The 20,009-nt window shown below is 44.3% G+C and overlaps 1 protein-coding gene across 1 annotated transcript in view; it reads right to left on the bottom strand.

Moving 5' to 3' along the window:
- TRABD2B (TraB domain containing 2B) overlaps nt 1-20,009 on the bottom strand; it is a 701,502-nt gene that overhangs the window by 244,803 nt on the left and 436,690 nt on the right. Inside the window, exon 3 of the mRNA XM_054982029.1 lies at nt 18,448-18,594. Within this exon, the coding sequence (XP_054838004.1) occupies nt 18,448-18,594 (147 nt within the window). The remainder of the gene's footprint in view (nt 1-18,447; nt 18,595-20,009) is intronic.

Genomic DNA, 20,009 nt, shown 5'->3' with positions numbered 1-20,009 from the left:
TGGCTGTGGAATTAGCTCAGATCATAATCCTGTGATGTGGAGATTTGGAATGAGAAATAAGAAACGGAGATGGAGAATTAATGAGGATCTTTTGGGAGACCCAGAATGTGTGGAGGTGCTTAAAAAAGAAACAAAGTTTTTTATTCAATGTAATGTTGATAAAGGTGTGTCAACACATAAGGTCTGGGATACATATAAAGCAGTAATTAGAGGTGCGTTGATGGACTTAAATGGTAGAGACAAAAAGAAAAAAGAAATGAAGTTAAAAGAGATTGTATTGTCGAAGGCTTTCACGGCCAGAGAACGATGGTTGTTGTGGGTTTTCCGGGCTGAATTGCCGTGGTCTTGGCATTGTAGTTCTTGACGTTTCACCAGCAGCTGTGGCTGGCATCTTCAGAGGTGTAGCACCAAAAGAGATTCAGGAAAAAATTATTCAAGTAGAACAGCAATTGAAAAAGAGACCAGATAAAAAGAAATTGTTATATGAAATAAAGTTATTACAAGAGCAAATCAGGGTTATGGAAAATAAGGAAGTGGAGTGGGAATTGAAGAAAATGAAGCAAAAATCATTTGAAGGAGCTAATAAACCAGGGAGATATTTGGCGTGGCAATTGAAGAAAAAGAGAGAAAAAAGAACAATTAGTAAAATCACGGAAGAGGGGAAGGAATTATATGATCAAGGACTGATTGAGAGAGCATTCTATAAATATTATGCAAGATTATACCAGAAAAAAACAGTGGGCTATGAAAAGATAAGAGACTATTTTGACATGATGGATCTACCTAAGGTGCCGGAGAAGCTGAAAAGGAAGCTTGGTGCTGAAATAACAACATTGGAAGTGGTGCAAGCAATACAAGCTACTACAGTTGGTAAAACTCTGGGACCGGATGGAATTACAGCAAAATTTTATCAAGTGATGGTAGAGGATTTAAAACAACTGATGCAAAAAGTGATGAATGAGATATTGGAGGGGGCAGAGATGCCAGATACATGGAATGAGGCTAATATTACATTGATACCGAAGGAGACATTAGATTTAAGTAATGTTAAGAATTATAGACCAATATCTCTAACTAATAATGACTATAAAATATTTGCTAAGATATTAGCGGAAAGACTTAAGGTGTGGTTAGTGGAATTTATAGAAGAAGATCAAGCTGGTTTTTTACCAGAAAGGCAAATAAAAAATAACCTACGAGTATTGTTGAATGCCGTTGAGTATTATGATAAAAATTCAGGGAAGCAGGTTGGGGTTTTTTTTGTGGATGCAGAGAAAGCGTTTGACAATTTGAACTGGGATTTTATGTTTGCAACAATGGAGAAGATGCAGTTGGGAGAGAAATTTATACAAGCAATAAAGGCAATATATAAGAACCAATCTGCAAATATAATTGTTAACTCGGATGTAACAAAAAAGCTGGAAATAAGAAAAGGAACAGGACAAGGGTGTCTGCTTTCCCCACTTCTGTTTGTAATGGTATTGGAGATTTTACTTAGGCAAATAAGAGAAGATAATTCAATAAGAGGACTGAGGACAAAAGGATTTGAATATAAAGTGAGAGCTTTTGCTGATGATATAATGGTGATAGTGGAGGATCCAATAGAGTGCATGCCTAAACTGATGAAGAAAATGAAAGACTTTGGAGATTTAGTGGGATTTGTTATAAACAAGGTGAAGTCCAAAATATTGTGCAAAAATATGACTAAACAACAACAAAAGGAGCTGATGGACAAGGTAGAATGTGAAGTAGTGAACAAAGTTAAATACTTAGGAGTGGAAGTGACAGCGAAAAATATTGATCTATATAAGAATAACTATGACAAGTTATGGCAACAAATAGACAAAGATATGATTAAATGGAATAAAATGAATTTGTCATGGTTAGGTCGTATTGCAGTAATCAAGATGAATGTTCTTCCAAGAATGATGTTTCTACTACAGACAATACCTATTGTTAAAGACAGTAAACAATTTGAAAAGTGGCAGAGAACGATACTAAATTTTGTTTGGGCTGGGAAGAAACCCAGAGTCAAAAATGAAGGTACTATATGATGCAAAAGAAAGAGGAGGTCTACAACTACCAAATTTTAAATTATATCATGAAGCGGTATGTTTGGATTGGATAAAGGAATGGGTGACATTGAAACATTTGAAGTTGTTAGCATGGGAAGGATATAATAAATTATTTGGATGGCATGCATATCTATGGTATGACAAAGTAAAAGCAGGCTCTATGTTTTTACTTCATTATGTAAGAAGAAGCTTGTTTGCTGTTTGGATCAAATACAAGAAATATATGGAAGAGACTATACCAATGTGGATTATACCTGCGGAAGTAGTTAATCCAAGAACACAATACGTAGGGGAAGAGTGGTTGACATATAAAGAAATTCTTGAGATAAAACAGAACAATTATTTCCTTAAAGACAATGATGAATTGCCATTCCAATATGGATGGGTTCAATATATGCAGATAAAAGACCTGTATGAGAAGGACAAAAGAAAAAATGGTTTTAGGCTACAAAATTCCGAGATTGAGAACTGTTTGCTTCAGGGGGGGAGAAAATGATTTCTAAAATATATAAGATATTATTGAAATGGTTTACAGAGGAGGAGGTTGTTAAAGTTCAGATGGTTAAATGGGCAATAAACTGTAATAGGGAAATCTCAATGGAAGCTTGGGAAAAGGTATGGAAAAATACAGTTAAAATTTCAGCATGTACCACAGTGCGTGAAAATGTTTATAAGATGATGTATAGATGGTATTTAACACCAAAGAAGCTGGCCAACGGTAATAGTCAGATGTCTGATAAATGTTGGAAATGTAAACAACATGAAGGTTCATTTTATCATATGTGGTGGTCCTGTGAAAAGGCAAAACAGTTCTGGGGGGATATAGTAAAGGTTATGTCGGATATTTTACAAAGGAATATAATTAAAACCCTGGAACTGATGTTATTATGTATGAATCTAGAAGACAGTGATAAAATGGACAGAGTTATGGTATTTTATATGATTACGGCAGCCAGAATGTGTTATGCACAGTTGTGGAAGACTCAGGAGATACCATGTATGGAAGACTGGATTTTGAAAGTTCTGAATATGGCAGAAATGGACAAACTAACGAGGAAATTGAAAGAACAAGAAGTATTGGAATATACATTAAGTTGGGAAAAATTCAAGAAATATGTGGAGAAAAAGTGGGACATGAAGGGGAAATTGTGGTCTTTGGGTAGCTGTTAAGGGGGAGATAGAAACTTACTTAAGGTTAAAAGGGGGTATATTTTACTATATTTTATTGGAGTAGTATAGGGTTATAGTATTATAAAGTTAAGAGTAAGATAGCATATCTATATGGGAAGTAGTAAGGTTGAATAATAAGGTTCTATAGGTAATGATATTTTCGTGATGTAATAGAAATAGCAGAAGTCTTTTAGTTAATATATATACCTATTATACACATATATTTTTATACTCTTAATTTAGATAAGTACTATATTAAGATAGTTAATACAATTATATAGATTAGATTAGTATATATTATATAGTTATATATTATATATACTATTATAGACTTTAAGAATTTATAGTATATATTCTTTAGGTTAAGTTGGGTATGGAAAACTGTTGGGAGTCACTAGAAAAGGGAGGGGGGAAATGTAATGGGATGGAAAATGATAATGATTATTATGTTTATGTTTGTAAACCCATCCAATAAAAATTCTTTAAAAAAAAAAACAGAGTGGGAGATGCTAGAAGAGGGGTTCCAGGAACCTCCCACAGGGAAGCACAGCCCAGGCAGGCACCCCAGACCATCAGGGCACAGGTGACAGCAGGGTCCCAGCAGGCCAAGCCACTAGTGGTTACGGGGCACAGCGGGCCAGGGTGGGCCCGGCATGCTTGGAACTGCCCAGCTGTGGTTCCTTGGCAGCCCAGCGTGGCAGGCGGTGTGCAGGTCAGCCAGGGGCACCCGCTCGGGGCCCGGCACCTGGCCCCAAGATGGTGCAGGCCAGGGCACCTCACAGCGGGAGGATGGGGTCGGTCGGGGACTACCCAACAGAGCGGCAGCACTGAGCAACACACCACCGGCAGATGGCAAGTTGCAGGTAAATGTCCAGCCCCCCCCCCTGGACGGGGCGGACCAGGGCATGTAGCAGAGGCAAGGCTCCGCCTTGTGGGGCATGCGGCCCCCGGCCCTGTCCATGCAGCCGGGAGTATCAGGCAGATGCCCGGCCTGACCTGCCAACCACTGGTGCAGGCTGCCGGCAGCTAGCTTGAGCGGTTCCATTTCACAGCTGCCCCTGAGGTCCAGCCTGCGACGGGTGGGCTCGCCTACGGTCTCACATCCCAACAGGGCCATTGCCAGGTCCGGCCTGCGAGGGGTAGGCTCGCTCATGGCCTTAGCACATCCCAACAGGGCTGTTGCCACTGCAGCCAAGCCGGGATTGACTGCAGATAGCAGTTGCGATTAGCAGGCGGCCTCTTGAGCAGTTATGGGCAAGAAAAAAGTGAATTCACTAATGCTTTTGTTCCAGTTGCAGGCATGGCATCAGCAGCCAAGACGAGGTTGCCTGCAGACTGCAGTGGCGATTGGCCTGTGGCCTCCTGAGCATTTGTGCCAGTGGCCTCCTGAGCATTTGGGTGTTATATCTGAAGTGAATGCATTAACACTGTTTGCTCCACTTGCAGGCATGACATCAGCGGTCGCAGCAGGGTTGCCTGCAAACTGCAGCAGTGATTGGCCAGTGGCCTCCTGAGCACTTGTGCTGGTGGCCACCTGAGCAGTTGGGGGTCATGTCAGAAGTAAATGCATTAACGCTGTTTGCTCCACTTGCAGGCATGGCATCAGTGGCCATGGTGGGGTTGCCTGCGGACGGCAGCGGTGGTTGGCTAGTGGTCTCCTGAGCAATTGTGCTGGTGGCTTCCTGAGCACTTGGGGGATCATGGCAGAAGTATATGCATTAATACCGTTTGTTCCACTTGCAGGCATGGCATCAGTGGCTGCGGTGAGGTTGACGCAGAAGGCAGCGGCAATTGGCCAGTGGCATCCTGAGCATGGGTGCTGGTGGCCTTATGAGCATTTGGGGGGTCATGTCAGAAGCAAATGAATTAACGCTGTTTGTTCCACGCACAGGCATGGCACCAGTGGCCATGGCGGGGTTGCCCACAGACTGCAGCGGTGATTGGCCAGTAGCGGCCTGAGCATTGTCAGGAGTGAAGGCATTCACATGTTATGCTAATCACAGATGTGCCATCCCCCTGGGCATGATGGCGAATGACAGACGGTGCCATCTAGATGAGCAGCACAGCAAGAGCTTGGAGCCAGGAGGAGGTGGTGGGGCCCCTCGGGCGTCCCGGTGGAGATCCCCAGGGCTATTTGAGCCGGTCGCCTGCGGAGGCCAGGAAGGAATTTTTCCTACAAGGGGCCAGATTGGCCGGGACCCTTGGGGTTTTTGCCTTCCTCTGGTCATCTATGTCGGGGACCCTAGGGGAGAGAAGTGGCTCCAACTTTGTTGGTTGCAGCAGTTGGAGCTTTGGTGGGAGTCGGGCCTCCGGATCGCCTCCAGTGGCAGGTTTGTGGCATTGGGCCGGATCCCAATAGGGTGAGTGGGCCAGGGGTCTGCTCACCCCGACAGATTGGAAGGAGAAGACCGCCTGGCATGTGCTGGCAGGGGATGACACTTGCTGTTTTGGGCCAGCACGGGACTGGTGGAAGATGCATCGGTTGGCAGGATGGCCCTCCGATGCCAACGGGGATCTGTGCCCAGATGCCGGGCCAATGCTCCATCTAGCTGTAATCAATAAAGTTGTGGCCATTTTCTAACCCAAGACAGGTGTCGTGTGAGTCATTTGAGCCGGAATGCAGACTGACATAACACATAGGTGACAACTCAGTTTCAATAATGTATTTCTCAAAATTTAAATCTGAGGGATACAACCATGTGGGAGTTTGCAAATCCAGTGGAATCAAATATGGGATATAATTTGCAGTAAGGGTTAGCTCAAATAATGGCCCTAATAAAGGCCAGTGTAGTGTAGTGGCTATAGAGACAAGACTAGTATCCTTGTGCCCCAAGGAAACTCTGCTGTGCCAGTGCCAAACTCTCAGCCTAACCTACCTCACAGGGTTTGATGTAAGGAAAAAATGGATGAGAGGAGAAACATAATCCACTCTGGGTCCACACTGGGGAGAAAAGTGGTATATAAATGAACTAAAATAAAAATTTCAAAAAAAACCCCAACCATAATGGAATATCTCCAGATGGTTTTGTGCAGGATGTAAGGGTTGTATAGACATGTAATCTGTTTGTCCGATCATAGGCTGATTCCGCACACATTGGATAATGCACTTTCAATGCACTTTATCAATCATTTGAGGTGGATTTTTTGTTCCACACACACAAAAAATTGTTCCAAATGATCTATAAAGAGGATTGGAAGTGCATTATCCAACGTGTGCGGAAAAGCTCGTATACACATGCACAGATATTCTGCAGATAGGACATTGTGATATTAAAAAATCAAATGGCACCTTCAACAGGATTTGAGGTTCAAGATTTTCAGGTTATATGCTTTCAGAGCTTTCAGATTATATGATTTTCAGAGTCAGCGCTCTCTTCTTCAGATATGAAAGTGGTACCTTGGATCAACAGATTTATTGTGGCATAAAATTTTGTGGACTAGGTCACATTTCATCAGATCATTAATGTTTATGTAACAGTAAATCATTAACAGTGACATCAGACTTACTTTTTTTTTTGCTGCAACAAACTAACACAGCTATCCCACTGATATTCTAATATGCTTCCTTGGGCCATTGCAGCAAACAAATAAAAATATTTTTATGCTCTTCACACACACCCTCCATTTCCCCCTAACATGTCCATTACATGTAATATCTCTATTATTTTCAGTAGCCTACAGAACAAAAAGGCAATATTTTTAACCATATGTATGACAATCAAGCCAAACTTAAAACACTTTCAAGATCCATCGATATCAAAGGGCACTTAAGTGTTCAGCATTGGTGGATCGAATTCAGTCCTGTTTGACATCTTGATTACACCAGACATTTAATATACAAGTGGTTCATGTGTGTGAGAAACTTGATCAAGGTGAAACTTACACAACCACAGAAGTCTGGAAGTTCTCCATGATACTGAAGGTCTAAGAGAAATGGTACTTGCAAAACCCACAAATTCTGATGTTAAAGAAAATTTTGGCTTTATAGCCTAGATGCATAATGCTTACTTCCTCTTCAAAAACAAGCTCAATTATTATAAAAGATTTTTGTCCTAATAAGGAGGAATTATTTTCAAAGGCCTCTCAAGCAATTACAATTAACTTTCATATATGCGCATTCCTCTTTAAAAGCTTTTACATCATTCACTCAGCCAAAACACACAAAGAGAAATGTTATTATACCATTGTATATATAACATATATAACCAGATCCATTGTATAACATCCAACAAATAATATGTGGGGAACACAGAAGCATGGAGCTGGAAGGGTCTCCAAGGGTCTTCTAGTCCAATCCTCAACACAATGCAGGAAATTTACAGCTATATCCCCCTCTCACCTCCCCCAGTGACCCCTGCTCCATGCCCAGGTAAAAAGCCTCCAGGATCCCCAGCCAACCTGGCCTAGAGAAAAAATTCTTCCTGACCCTTCAGTGCCAATTGGCATTACCCTGGGCATGTAAATCTGTATACATTCATACTGAATCATAGAATCATTATACTTGTGAGGTGGCCATCTAGCCTCTTCTAAAATACCTCCAAGTAAGAAGATCCCACCAACTCCCAAGGAAGCCTGTTCCACTGAGGAATAGCTCTAACTGTCAGGAAGTTCTTTCTAATGTTTAGTTGGAAACTCTTTTGCTTTAATTTTAACTCGTTTCTAATCTGACCTTCTGAGACAACAGAAAACAACTCCACTCCATCTTCTATGTGACAGTCCTTCAAATACTTGAAGAGGGCTATCTTATCACCTCTCAGGTTCCGCCTCTCCAGGCTAAGTATAACCTTTCCTCATAGGATTTGCTCTCAAGACCCCTCACCATTTCTATTACCCTCCTTTGGACATGTTCCAGCTTGTCAGCATCCAAGTAAGGTCTAACCAAAGCAGAGTAAAGTGATACCATCACTTTGTGTGATCTGGCCACTACACTCCTGTTTATACAGCCTAAAATCGCATTTGCCTTTTTAGCTACCACATCACACTCCTACTACATCACACTGCTGACTCATTAAGACCCCTAGATCCTACTGCCAAGACAAGTCTCCCTTTCCTATAAGTATGTCTTTGATTTTTCCTACTAAATGAAGATCTTTACATTTATTTATCTCTGTTGAAATTCATTTTGTGATTAATAATATGAGATAGTTTTTTCTTTATGTCTGTTTGTGTAGGCCACTGTAGGCCTTTATTAGTTATATGTGTTTCTTTTTCCTTTTTGTTCTTTTTTTTAAAAAAAATCCACAATAAAATAAAAATTATAACCACAAAAAGGAATGGTTAAATGGTTAAAGCCTTCACACCGCCAGGAACTTTTGTTCACTGAGGATGTAACCCAACTAGAGTGCAATCACCTTTTGTTGTGCTCTTGGGAAGACCCCTCCCTTAAACAATCAGAGCCAGGAAATCAATTGATGCTTACCCTAAATTTCCTTATTTTCCCAGTCATTTCTTTGATATACCTTCTTTACTGGCTCCTGTAAAGTATCCCTTGCTCCACCAGCCAAAATGTTGATAGTCTCACCCGCTCCATTTGCTCAGACAGACACAGCAAGAGCAACAGTCGTCCACTGACATTACACAGCTGCGGTCCTGAACTCCCGAGTGATCCGCTGGCCTCAGCCTCCCGTGCTTAGGCTGGGATTACAGGCGCATGCCACCACTCCCAGCTCCCTCCATTTGCTCAAAGGCTGCCAATTCTGTTTTTCTTTGGGACTTTGGGAGATTTATTTATTTTTAATAACTAAGCTGCAGCGTTCTACACCAACTGGAGTTTCCAGTTAGCATAGAGGGGAGATCTGTGTTGTGCATTACAGTGACAAGTCTCAACGTCAATGGATCCAGGTGGCCAGACTGGCTGTGTTGAGGTAGGGTGACAAATTCCAGGCTAGACTGTGTTTGTGGAAAACATTTTTTGCAGCTTCCTTAACTTGCTTTTCTAGCAGTATCCCTAGGCTCATAACTGAGTCTGCAAGGGTCAGAGAAGCTCCCTCAAAAGTGGGGAGTACAATGTCCTTTAAGATCTTTTCAACGAGCATCATTTCCATCTTCTCTGGGTTCAGTTTCAATTTGCTTGCTTTCAGCCATTTGATCGCAACCATCAGGCAGCAATCAAAGATCTCTACTGCATCCCATTGTGACTTAGATAGAGAGATATAGTATCAGGTGTCATCTGCATATTGATGGCATCCAATTCCATATCTATGAATGAGTTCTCCTAAAGATCTTACATAGAGGTTGAATAACATGGGGATAAGTTTGTGCCCTGTGGAAGTCCGCAAGATAATTCCCATTCTGGAGACATAGAAAACCTATGAGTCCATTTCATAAGAAACGATTTAGACCAGTACAAGGCACATCCCTTGATACCTACTTCTGCCTCCAAACACCTCAAGAAGATGGTACAGTCTACTGTATCAAAGGCTGCTAATAGATCCAGGAGGAGCAACAAAGAAGCACGTCCTTTGTCTATATTCATTCAGAGATCATCAACTAAAGCCACCAGAGTCATCTCCGTCCCATAGCCCAGTCTGAATCTAGATTGAAAAGGGTCCAAAGACCTGAATTATCCAACAAGACCTGGAATTGGTCAGCTTTTTCTCTCTCAATCACTTTGCCCAGAAAGGGCAAATTAGAGACTGGGTGATAATTGTCACATCATTTTAGGACTTTTTTAAAAGTAGCAGGCAGATAAGCCTGGTTGAGTAGCTAAGGGAAGGTGTCATGAGTTAGTGATTGCTTTAAAATAGACTTCAAGGCTCATTTATGTGGCCCTTACATACTTTTAACAGGAGAGAGTGTCCCCAAATGCAACAGCTCCCAGACCTTGGCTGGCAACAGCTGAGAAAGAATGTGAGATTGTGGGTGAGTCTGACTTCTGTTGCTGGGAAGATATTAAAGTAGGTTTTAAAGGGATTGATCTGTAAGCATTTGAAGGACTGCTTAGTGATCTGGGGAAATCAACATGGTTTTGTCCCCAACAGATCTTGTCAGACCAACCTGGTTTTCTTCTTTGATTGAGTGACAAGCTTACTGGATCATGGGAACTCTGTCAATGTGATTTAGCTGGATTTCAGTAAAGCTTTTGAAAAAGTTCCCTATGACATCCTAATAGGTAAACTGGAAGACTGCAGACTGGACTATAGGACAGTTTGGTGGATAGGATTAGAGGACCGCACCCAAAGAGTGGTGGTCAGTGGTGTTTCATCAGATTGAAGGGAGGTTCCAGTGGGGTGCCGCGGGGCTCGGTTTTGGGCCCGGCACTTTTCAATATTTTTTATCAATGATCTGGATGAAGGCGTAAACCGGCTACTCATTAAATTTGCTGATGATACCAAATTGGGAGGAGTGGGAAACACCCAAGAAAATAGAGTTAAAATTCAACAAGACCTGAATACTCTGGAGAAGTGGGCGGTTGTGAACAGGATGCAATTCAACATGGATAAGTGCCCAGTATTACATCTGGGCCACAAAAATGTGAAGCACAAATACAGGATGGGGGATACACTTCTGGGCAGTAGTGTATGTAAAAGAGATCTTGGGGTAAGAGTGGACTATAAACTAAATATGAGCAATCAGTGTGATGTGGTGGCAAAAAAGGCAAACCCAGTCTTGGGTTGTATCAAAAGGGCCATTGCATCGAAATTGCAGGAGGTCATAGTCCCTCTCTATACTGCCTTGGTCAGGCTGTACCTGGAGTACTGTGTACAGTTCTGGAGGCCTCACTTCAAAAAGGATGTGAACAAAATAGAGAGGGTGCAGAAGAGAGTGACAAGAATGATCAGGGGTCTGGAGACTGAGCCCTATGAGGAAAGGCTGAGGGCCCTGGGAATGTTCAGTTCTGAAAAGAGGAGATTGAGGGGGAACATGATTGCTCTCTTTAAATATTTGAAAGGCTGTCTTTTGGAGGAGGGCAAGGAGCTGTATCAGTTGGCAGCAGAGGATAGGACCCGAAGCAACGGGCTTACATTACGTCCAAAAGGTACTGGCTGGATATTAGGAAAAACGTTTTCACAGTTAGAGAAGTTCAAAGGTGGAATCAGCTGCCTAGGGAGGTGGCGATCTCCCCTTCACTGGCAGTTTTCAAGAAAAGGCTGGATGAATATTTGTCTGAGATGCTTTAGGCTCATCCTGCATTGGGCAGGGGGTTGGACTAGAAGGTCTGTATGGCTCCTTCAAAATCTGTGATTCTGTAATTTGGTGGAACTTCATGTAATCCCTGAAGTCTGGGTAAGATTGCCTAATCCAGTTCAGAAAGATTAGAGAATTCCAAATTTATCCATCCATTATTCCCTATGGTGAAAAATATCTGGGGGACTAGAGGGGGGAATTTTACAAGAAAACACCACAAAATTTGCAGGGAACCTACTCCTGACTGTACACTAAAGTTTCAGGAAGATTGGACCCCAGGGTCCAATTCTATGGGCTCCTGAACCAGGTGCCTCCAGCCACTCTCCATTGTCTCTTATGGCGGGGAAAAGAATCCAAACTGGCTCTCAGGCAAAACATTGGCTGTTTCCATGTCTTCTCCCCCTCCCGAAAAATAGTGCAAACTTACGGAACGATGTGCCTTCATGGCACAATTTCCCAACATGACTTTGCTTTGGGGTATGATGATGTCAGAAAACGGGCCACAAAGCAAAGTCATGATGGAAAATGGTGCCATGAAGGTACATCGTTCTATAAGTTTTGCACTGTTTTTCAGGAGGGGGGAGACATGTGGACCCCCTTGCTTCTTTCTTCACTTTCTGGAAGATGCAGATGCAGGCTGCCAGAGAAGGAGGGAGGGAGAAGAGCAAACACCTGCCTTGCCTGTGAGAGTGAAGCCAGCCTCTCAGCCCCGCGCTTCTCTGTGCCTGAGGTACTTTAACAACATTGCCTCCAGGAGCCTGTGCTGCCAGAAAAGGTGGGAGGGAGAAGAGCAAACACCTGCCTTGCCTGTGAGAGCGAAGCCAGCCTCTCAGCCCCGCCCTTCTCTGTGCCTGAGGTACTTTAACAACATTGCCTTCAGGAGCCTGTGCTGCCAGAGAAGGAGGAAGGGAGAAGAGCAAACCCTTGCCTTGCCTGTGAGAGCGAAGCCAGTCTCTCAGCAACACCCTTCTCTGTGCCTGAGGTACTAAGAACATCTTGAAGTGCCTCAGTACATTGACCCTATCTTAAATTGTATTTGGCTGGGGTTTTTATACAGCTGGGATATTTATATGTCTCGGCTCTACTAGGCTATATGGAACCAGTATTGATTCGGTTCTCTGCTGTTAATTGAATTAATGTTGTGCTAGCATGTTGCTGTTGGGGGAATGGAGAGTAAGTTGGATGAAGGTGGACATAGAGAGGAGGGTCGGCATGGGGTCAGCAATCCCAGTCCTCTGGGTACATGGGAGGTATGATGGTGGGAGCTGGTCTCAGTTGAGAAGGGCACAAAGATATGGAATGGCTTGGTGCCCTTCTAACCTGCATCCCATCCTGAGAAACGCTGGTGATGGAGCTAGGAAAAAGAACCTTCCTTCGACACTGATATTGTGCAATGCCAGGTCCATAAACAATAAGACTGCAACGCTGCAAGATCTCTTTGTGGTGAGTGATGTGGACCTGGTATGTGTGACCGAAACCTGGGTGAGGGAGGGTGAAAGAGTTGCCCTGGGAGAACTGCCCCCCCCCAGGATATTTGGCCCTCCACCAGTCCCAAATAGGAGGTCAGGGGGGAGGTGGCAATCTTTGCCTGAGAGTCTTTCTCCTTCAGGCTGCTCCCCACCCTTGAGATCTCTGGCATTGAAGGTGTAGGCCTGGTGTGGGGTGCTGAGGAGAGTTTGGCTATCTGTCTGGTGTGCTGACCGCCTAGTGCATCAGCAGATACCCTGTCGCACCTGCTAGAGGTGGTAGCCATTGATGAAATCACCCCCCCATCGCCCTCTTTGCCCCCATGCAAGATGGGCTCCCTGGTATACAGAGGAGCTCCAATGGAAGAAACGGGAGCTAAGACGGCTTGAGCGAGTGTGGAAACGATCTTGGGACAAAGAGGCAAGATCATCTTATAGGACGTTTATGAAAGCCTATCAGGTGGCTGTGAAGGCTGTGAAGGAAGAGTTTCATGCAGCCTCCATCGCATCAGCTACCTCACGCCCAGCAAAATTGTTTAATGTGGTTCGGTCATTGGTCTCCTTGCCAGAGGGAGGCCTTCAAATTTTGAATTCAGATATTAGCTGTGAGGCTTTGGGGAGCTTTTTTGCTGATAAAATCTTGTCTCTCCGCCGCGACTTTCCAGCCACAGTTGATTCAGTGAATGAGCTAGAGACCCCTTGGCCATCTTCAGGGCCAATATTTGATCATTTCAGCCCACCCTTGGGGAGGAGATTGACAGGACCCTGCGATCAGTTAGGCCTACCACATGTCCCTTGGACCCATGCCCATCGTGGCTGGTAAAGGCCAGTGCTGAGGGGCTGCAGGCCTTGCTGGAGGCCATTGTTAACCTATCCTTAGGCTCCAGGGTTTTTTCTGAGCTATTAAAGGAAGCTGTGCTGAGGCCTCTTTTAAAGAAACCATTGCTGGACCCCACCAGCCTGGTCAATTACCGCCTGGTTTCGAACCTCCCGTTTCTGGGGAAAGTGATTGAGCATGCAGTGGTGGAACAGCTGCAGGGCTTCCTGAAGGATGTCTCGGCCCTAGACCCCTTCTAGTCCGGGTTCCATCCAGGACATGGGAGGGAGACGTTGCAGGTCGCCCTCACATACAATCTTCATAGACATCTGGATTGAGGCGGCTCGGCGCTGCAGATATTATTGGATCTGTCGGCAGCATTTGATACAGTCAATTATGATCTTTTGACTTACTGCCTCGCCGATGTGGGGATACAAGAGACTGCCTTGCAGTGGCTTGTCTCTTTTCTCCACGGTTGGGGACAGAGGGTGGTGCTTGGGGAGAAATTGTCATCCCACCACCCTTTGGTGTGCGGGGTTCCACAGGGAGCAATACTCTCCCCATTATTGTTTAACATCTATATGTGCCTCCTTGCCCAGTTGGTGCAAAGTTTCGGACTTGGGTGTCATCAATATGCAGATGACACCCAGTTGTATCTGATGATGGACGGCTGGCCTGACTCAGCCCCAGATGTCCTGGAACTTGAGTTTACAGCCGTGACTGGTTGGTTGAACCAGAGTCAGCTGAAACTGAACCAGACAAAGACGGAGGTCCTGTACTTGAGCCACAGGGGATTAGGTTCAGGAGTCTGGCTCCCAGCCCTCGATGGGGCACCGTTAGTGCCAGTTCTGAGGGTTAAGAGCCTGGGGGTGATCTTGGATGCCTCCCTGAAAATGGAGGCACAGGTCACAGCAGTTGTCAGGTCCTCTTTTTTTCCATCTGCAGCAGACCAGGCAACTTGCCCCTTACCTGTCAACCCACAACTTAACTACAGTGATCCAAGCAACAGTCATCTCTAGGCTAGATTATTGTAACTCACTCTACACAAGGCTGCCCTTGAGCCTGACTCGGAGATTACAGCTGGTAAAAAATGCAGCGTTGCGTGTTATTACAAGAGTGCCAAATAAGGTGCATATAACACCGATCTTACACGAGCTGCATTGGTTGCCAGTGGAGTACCAGATCAGATTCAAGGTTCTAGTACTGACTATAAGGCCCTGTGCGGACTGGGACCAGTGTATCTATGGGACTGTCTCTCCCCATATATTCCCTGGAGGACACTCCGATCAGGGGACAAACAGCTGTTGGTGGTCCCTGACCCCATGGAGGCCCGCCTAGCCTCAACTAGAACCAGGGCCTTTTCGGTCCTGGCTCTCACCTGGTGGAATGCTCTGTCTGCTGAGATCAGGGCCCGGCAGGACCTACTATCCTTCTGCCGGGCCTGCAAGACAGAGTTGTTCCGCTAGGCATTTGGCTGAGGCTGGGCCTCTGCCAGCCTGAAAAAAGGGGTGTATAAAATCTTTTTTTATATATTAACATTTTCTTTATTTAAACTATAAACTACACACAACAATGCAATAAACAACAGAGAACAAGAAAAAAAACACAATTCTAAACATAACACACTAACAATACATATATAATATGTATAAAATAAAATGTATAAAAGGGGAGTATAAAATCTTAACCCTCCCTGTGAAGTCTGTCCACCATCCTGTTTTAAATGTGTATTAATAGAAATACACTGCTGTTTTAATGATGTTTTAATGTAGATGAATTTTTATTGTATTTTAGTATGTTGTTATCCGCCCTGAGCCCGCTCATGGGGAGGGCAGAATAGAAATTTGAAATACATAAATAATAATTAATAAAATAAATGGCCATACAGGGGCAAGGCAGCCACTGGCCAAAGACACAGTCCCAAATGCAAGAGAAAGCCCAACAGAACCAAACTAAAGCAGGCGACCCCCCCCCTCCAAACCCAACTGCCCCCTGAATTCAGCCACTCTCCATTGTTCCTTATGGTGCAAAAATTTCCAAGCTGGCTCTCAAGCAGAAACACACAAGGCAGCCACTGGCCAAAACCACAGTTCCAAATGCAAGCTTAACCCAGAGAAAGCCCAACAGAACCAAACTTGAAGCAAGGGAATAGAATTCATCCCAGAACCAAAGTAAAGCAAAGGGACCAATATCAAACTGTAGAATCATGTCAAACCAGCAAATTCCATCAAACCTAAACTGAAGCAAGGGGCACTGTTGCAAGCCCAAAGGAAAATATGTCATTCACAAAAGCCAGGCAGAACCCAGAGCCAATCGAGGAACACTACAGAACAGAACCAAACAAGTACTCATACCATCAGCCGCACAGCACCAGAACCACCAAGCACAAGTCAATGGGAAGCACAAACAGTTATAACTTAGTATGAGATGGATTCCTCTTGGCCTCAGAAAATGAGAGGGAGAGATAATTTTGGGAAACCAAAGTTCTCCTCTCTCTAGTCTCAGCAGCCTGCTGCTCTGCAGCCTATACTGCTACACTCACTGGTTCGAAAGTACTTTGAGACAGCTGCAAGCTACAGCAGCCCTTCATCCATGGCCATCCTGTTCCCTCCCACACTTGCAATGAAGAAATTTAACCTTACATGGAAGAACAGACAGCAAACAACAAACAGAAAATGCAGTAAAGCAAAGTACCCCCAACACCAATTAATTAAAAACAATTGGTAACTAAATTGTAAGTCTAGAAAGCTGCCCCCTTCCTCCCTTTACCTAGCCTACCTCCAACCCAACCCAAGGCTAGACAACCTCCATCCTCTATAAACAGGAGGGGATCAAGACATAAAGAACTCTGAAGTCAGATGGCCCTCCACAGTCAGGCAGCACATCAACAGCAAGACCAGGGCAGGCATGTAAATCCGGTAATACAAGGCAAAGGAAGCAGGCCTGAGCAAGCAAGAAAAGCTAGCAGCCAGTCTCTCTACAGTCTCAGATCCACACAATATGAAGGCTGCTCTGAAATAAGCCTCCTTTTTAAACTCCTTACAGTTTTTAAAAGGCTTTCTTCTAAGATTCCCCATTGGTCAGACAAGGAGAGCTCCTCCACTGATTGGCCACTCCCTCTCCTTCCCTGCCCCACTCCCCCCTCTTGCCTCACTCCCACCTTCCTCCAGCCCCTCAGCTGCTGGAAAGCCTGAAAATCAGCATAAATCCATCTATAAAAGCCAGATCAGAAAGGTGGAATCCACACCCCTACCAAATATTACTGATACAGTATTTGGATTTGGAATTTTATTCAGCATTCCAAATACATTTGGTTCTACTTTTCCCTAAGAGGAAATATTTCTAGGAGGCTGAATGAGCCATTTTTGAAGCAAACTACACCAAAATTGCAGGCAACCTAGTCCTGCCTGTCTGCTAAAGAATTCCCAGGTTTAAGCAAATTTGACCAAAGGATCCAATCCTACAGGCTCTGAACAAGGTCTGCCCAGTCACTCTCCATTTCCTTTGGGGAGGGAATCCAAGGCTTTCCCCAGGACACACAAAGCCTCATCCGAGCACACAGCAGCAACCACTGACCAAGGCTCCCAATGCAAACAGAACCAACAAAGCCAAGCAGAACCAATGCCAAACCAGAGAATCCTCTTTCAGTGTCTCTGTGGCAGCTTGGCCCTCCACCATGGACTGAGGTAAGTCTGGGGGTGGGGGTGAAAGGTCCACACCTCCAAACACAAAGAATCCAAGAAGAACTAAACTGAAGCAAGGGACTTTGGCCGTTTCCAGATGGCTTACCTGAAGCCACTCCATGCCGCAATGTTGTGGATCGTGCCGGGGAAAACGCGAAATATCACATTTTCTCACACAAGTTTTGTGCGACATCGCGCAAAACTCACACGAGAAAACGCGTTATTTCGCATTTTCCCCGGCATGATCCACAACATTGCAGCATGGAGCGGCTTCAGGTAAGCCATCTGGAAACAGCCATTGTCTCCTTTGGAGGTGTGAGGCTAGATGACCATCTGACAGCAATGCTGATTCCATGAATTAAGACAGATCATGAGAGGGAGACCGGGAAGGGATACAGTGCTTAGTTCAGTGCTTAGTTCTCCTGGCCCCTACTTACATGCCCAGGGTAAGGCCAATTGCCACCTTGGGATCAAGTTGCAATTTCCTCCAGGCCAGTTTGGCGAGGGATCCTGATGGTGTTTTACCATTTCCTGGGCATGGAGTAAGGGTCACTGGGTATGTGTGTGTGTGTGGAGGGGGAGGTATTTTTGAATTCTCTGCATTGTGTAGGAGGTTGGACTAGATGACCCTAGAGGTCCCTTCCAACCCTATGATTCTATGGTTCTATGATTCTACAAGCCCAACAGAACCAGAGGGTTCTTGAGATCTTCTGGAATAACAACTGATCTCCATATGACAGGGATCAGTTCACCAGGAGAGAATGGCTGTGTTGGAGAGAGGACTCTATGACATTATACCCTGCAGAGATCTCTCCTCTGTTAGCATTCAGCCATGACCCTCATGCTAATGGGGATGCTTATGAATATGGCTATATCATAAGCCCCTCTCCTCATGTGTTTTGAGAACACAGAAATGCTACTCGGCAAGGCAGGAAATGGCTGCCTACTCCTGGCTGGGAGTTGGAAAATTTCTGGCATGTGAGTCACTGTCAAGACTGGCTTTCAGCCCCACACCTCTGGAGATGTGCAAAGATCTTAATCCCTTTTTCTATATGCTAAAGGACTATGAACTAGGTTCCTAAGCAGCCAAATCTTTGGCCACAACATACCTGTGAAGTATCATGATTGAATATGACAGTATTGAGGTCTCCACAGTTGTAGTGCTTGATAAGATCTTCAGTGGTGTAAGGTGCCTGCAAGCTGCCCGCTCGGAGACTCTCATGCTGTAGTAATGTTTGGTTCAAAGCAAACAGCACCTATATACAGATTTAAAATAAAAATGGATTAATAAATACATTGTAAAATCAGGAGTAAAATTCATGAATGACCACATGAACTAATGTGGGAGGAAACTTAAATGGTGAACATGAACATATTTGCATTTTCACTTGCCAGAAATGATTTCTGTCTTATTAGGTGGCTTCCCTTTGATTTTATAGAGGGGCATTCCATCCAATTCTAAATGAATTTTTAAACAGAGATAAACAGAGATTAGGTTTGGTTAGAAAGAATCAGTTTAATTGATTTTAATAAGCATACAAACATATTATATATTTGACCTATTTATTTGGCCTATACTGGCCTTTATTTATTTATATATTTATTTTAAACTGCTTTTCCACTCAGTAGGGTCCCGAAGGTGGCCAGCATCAAAACATTTCAAAATTAAAACATTTGAGACATTAAAACAGCATTTAAATAAAGTGTGTGTGTATACACACACAACATAACACAACCATGGAGGAGGGCTAATAAGAGTTAGTAGATGAACACCAAATCAAACAAAAAAGTCTTCATCTGCTGGCAGAAGACAATAATAGAACAAGAAAGGGAGGGAGTTCCAAAGTTTGAGCACGATGTCTGGAAAAAGCCCTTTCTTGAGTTGTCACCCATTTAGCCTCAGATGGCAGAATCACCTAAAGGAGGGCCTCTGAAGATGACTGGTTGGGAATATTAATATGGGATAAAGCAGTCCTTAAATTATGCTGATGCCAAGTTGTATACCACCTTGAATTGGGCCCAGAAGCAAATTCGGAGCCAGTGTAGATGGAAAAAAACTGGAGTGACATGGTCCCTATTAGGGATGTGCATTTCGGCTTTCTGAAAGCCGAAAGAAAGCCGAAACAAAAGTGTTTCGGCTTCTTTCAGGTTAGCCGAAACGTTTCGGGCTAAGCTGAAACGTTTCGGCTAGCCGAAAGAAAAAAAGCCGAAACGTTTCGGCTTTCGGCTTTTTCAATGGGAAAATGCCTCCGGCGTCTTCCCGGACGTCTGGAGGAGGCATTTTCCCATCGAATCAGCCCAAAATTGGTGGGGACCTTCCCCTAACCCCTCTCTACAAACCCCCCAAGATTCAGACCGATTGGACTTTGGGGGGCCATGTTATGGCCCCCCAAAGCAGGTCCCCCTATCCTCCCATAAGAAAGCGAAGGAGCAGCATATTGTTAGCATGCTGCTGCTCATCTTCTTCATTATTTCCTATGGGGAAAAATGAAGAAGCAGGCTTCCTTTGCCAGGGGTGGCATTTTGCATGCAAAATGCCCCCTCACCCTCAGGGGCCCTTCTCCCACCCCTCCTCCCACCCCCCACCAAGGCTCAGCCTGCTCCCACTTGGGGGGGCCATTTCATGGCCTCCCCAAGTAGGTGCTCTAATCTCATTCTCTACCACTGACAG

This window comes from Eublepharis macularius, chromosome 5 (assembly GCF_028583425.1).
Source record: "Eublepharis macularius isolate TG4126 chromosome 5, MPM_Emac_v1.0, whole genome shotgun sequence".
Lineage (NCBI taxonomy): Eukaryota > Metazoa > Chordata > Lepidosauria > Squamata > Eublepharidae > Eublepharis > Eublepharis macularius.
This window is presented reverse-complemented; position numbering and strand designations above follow the sequence as displayed.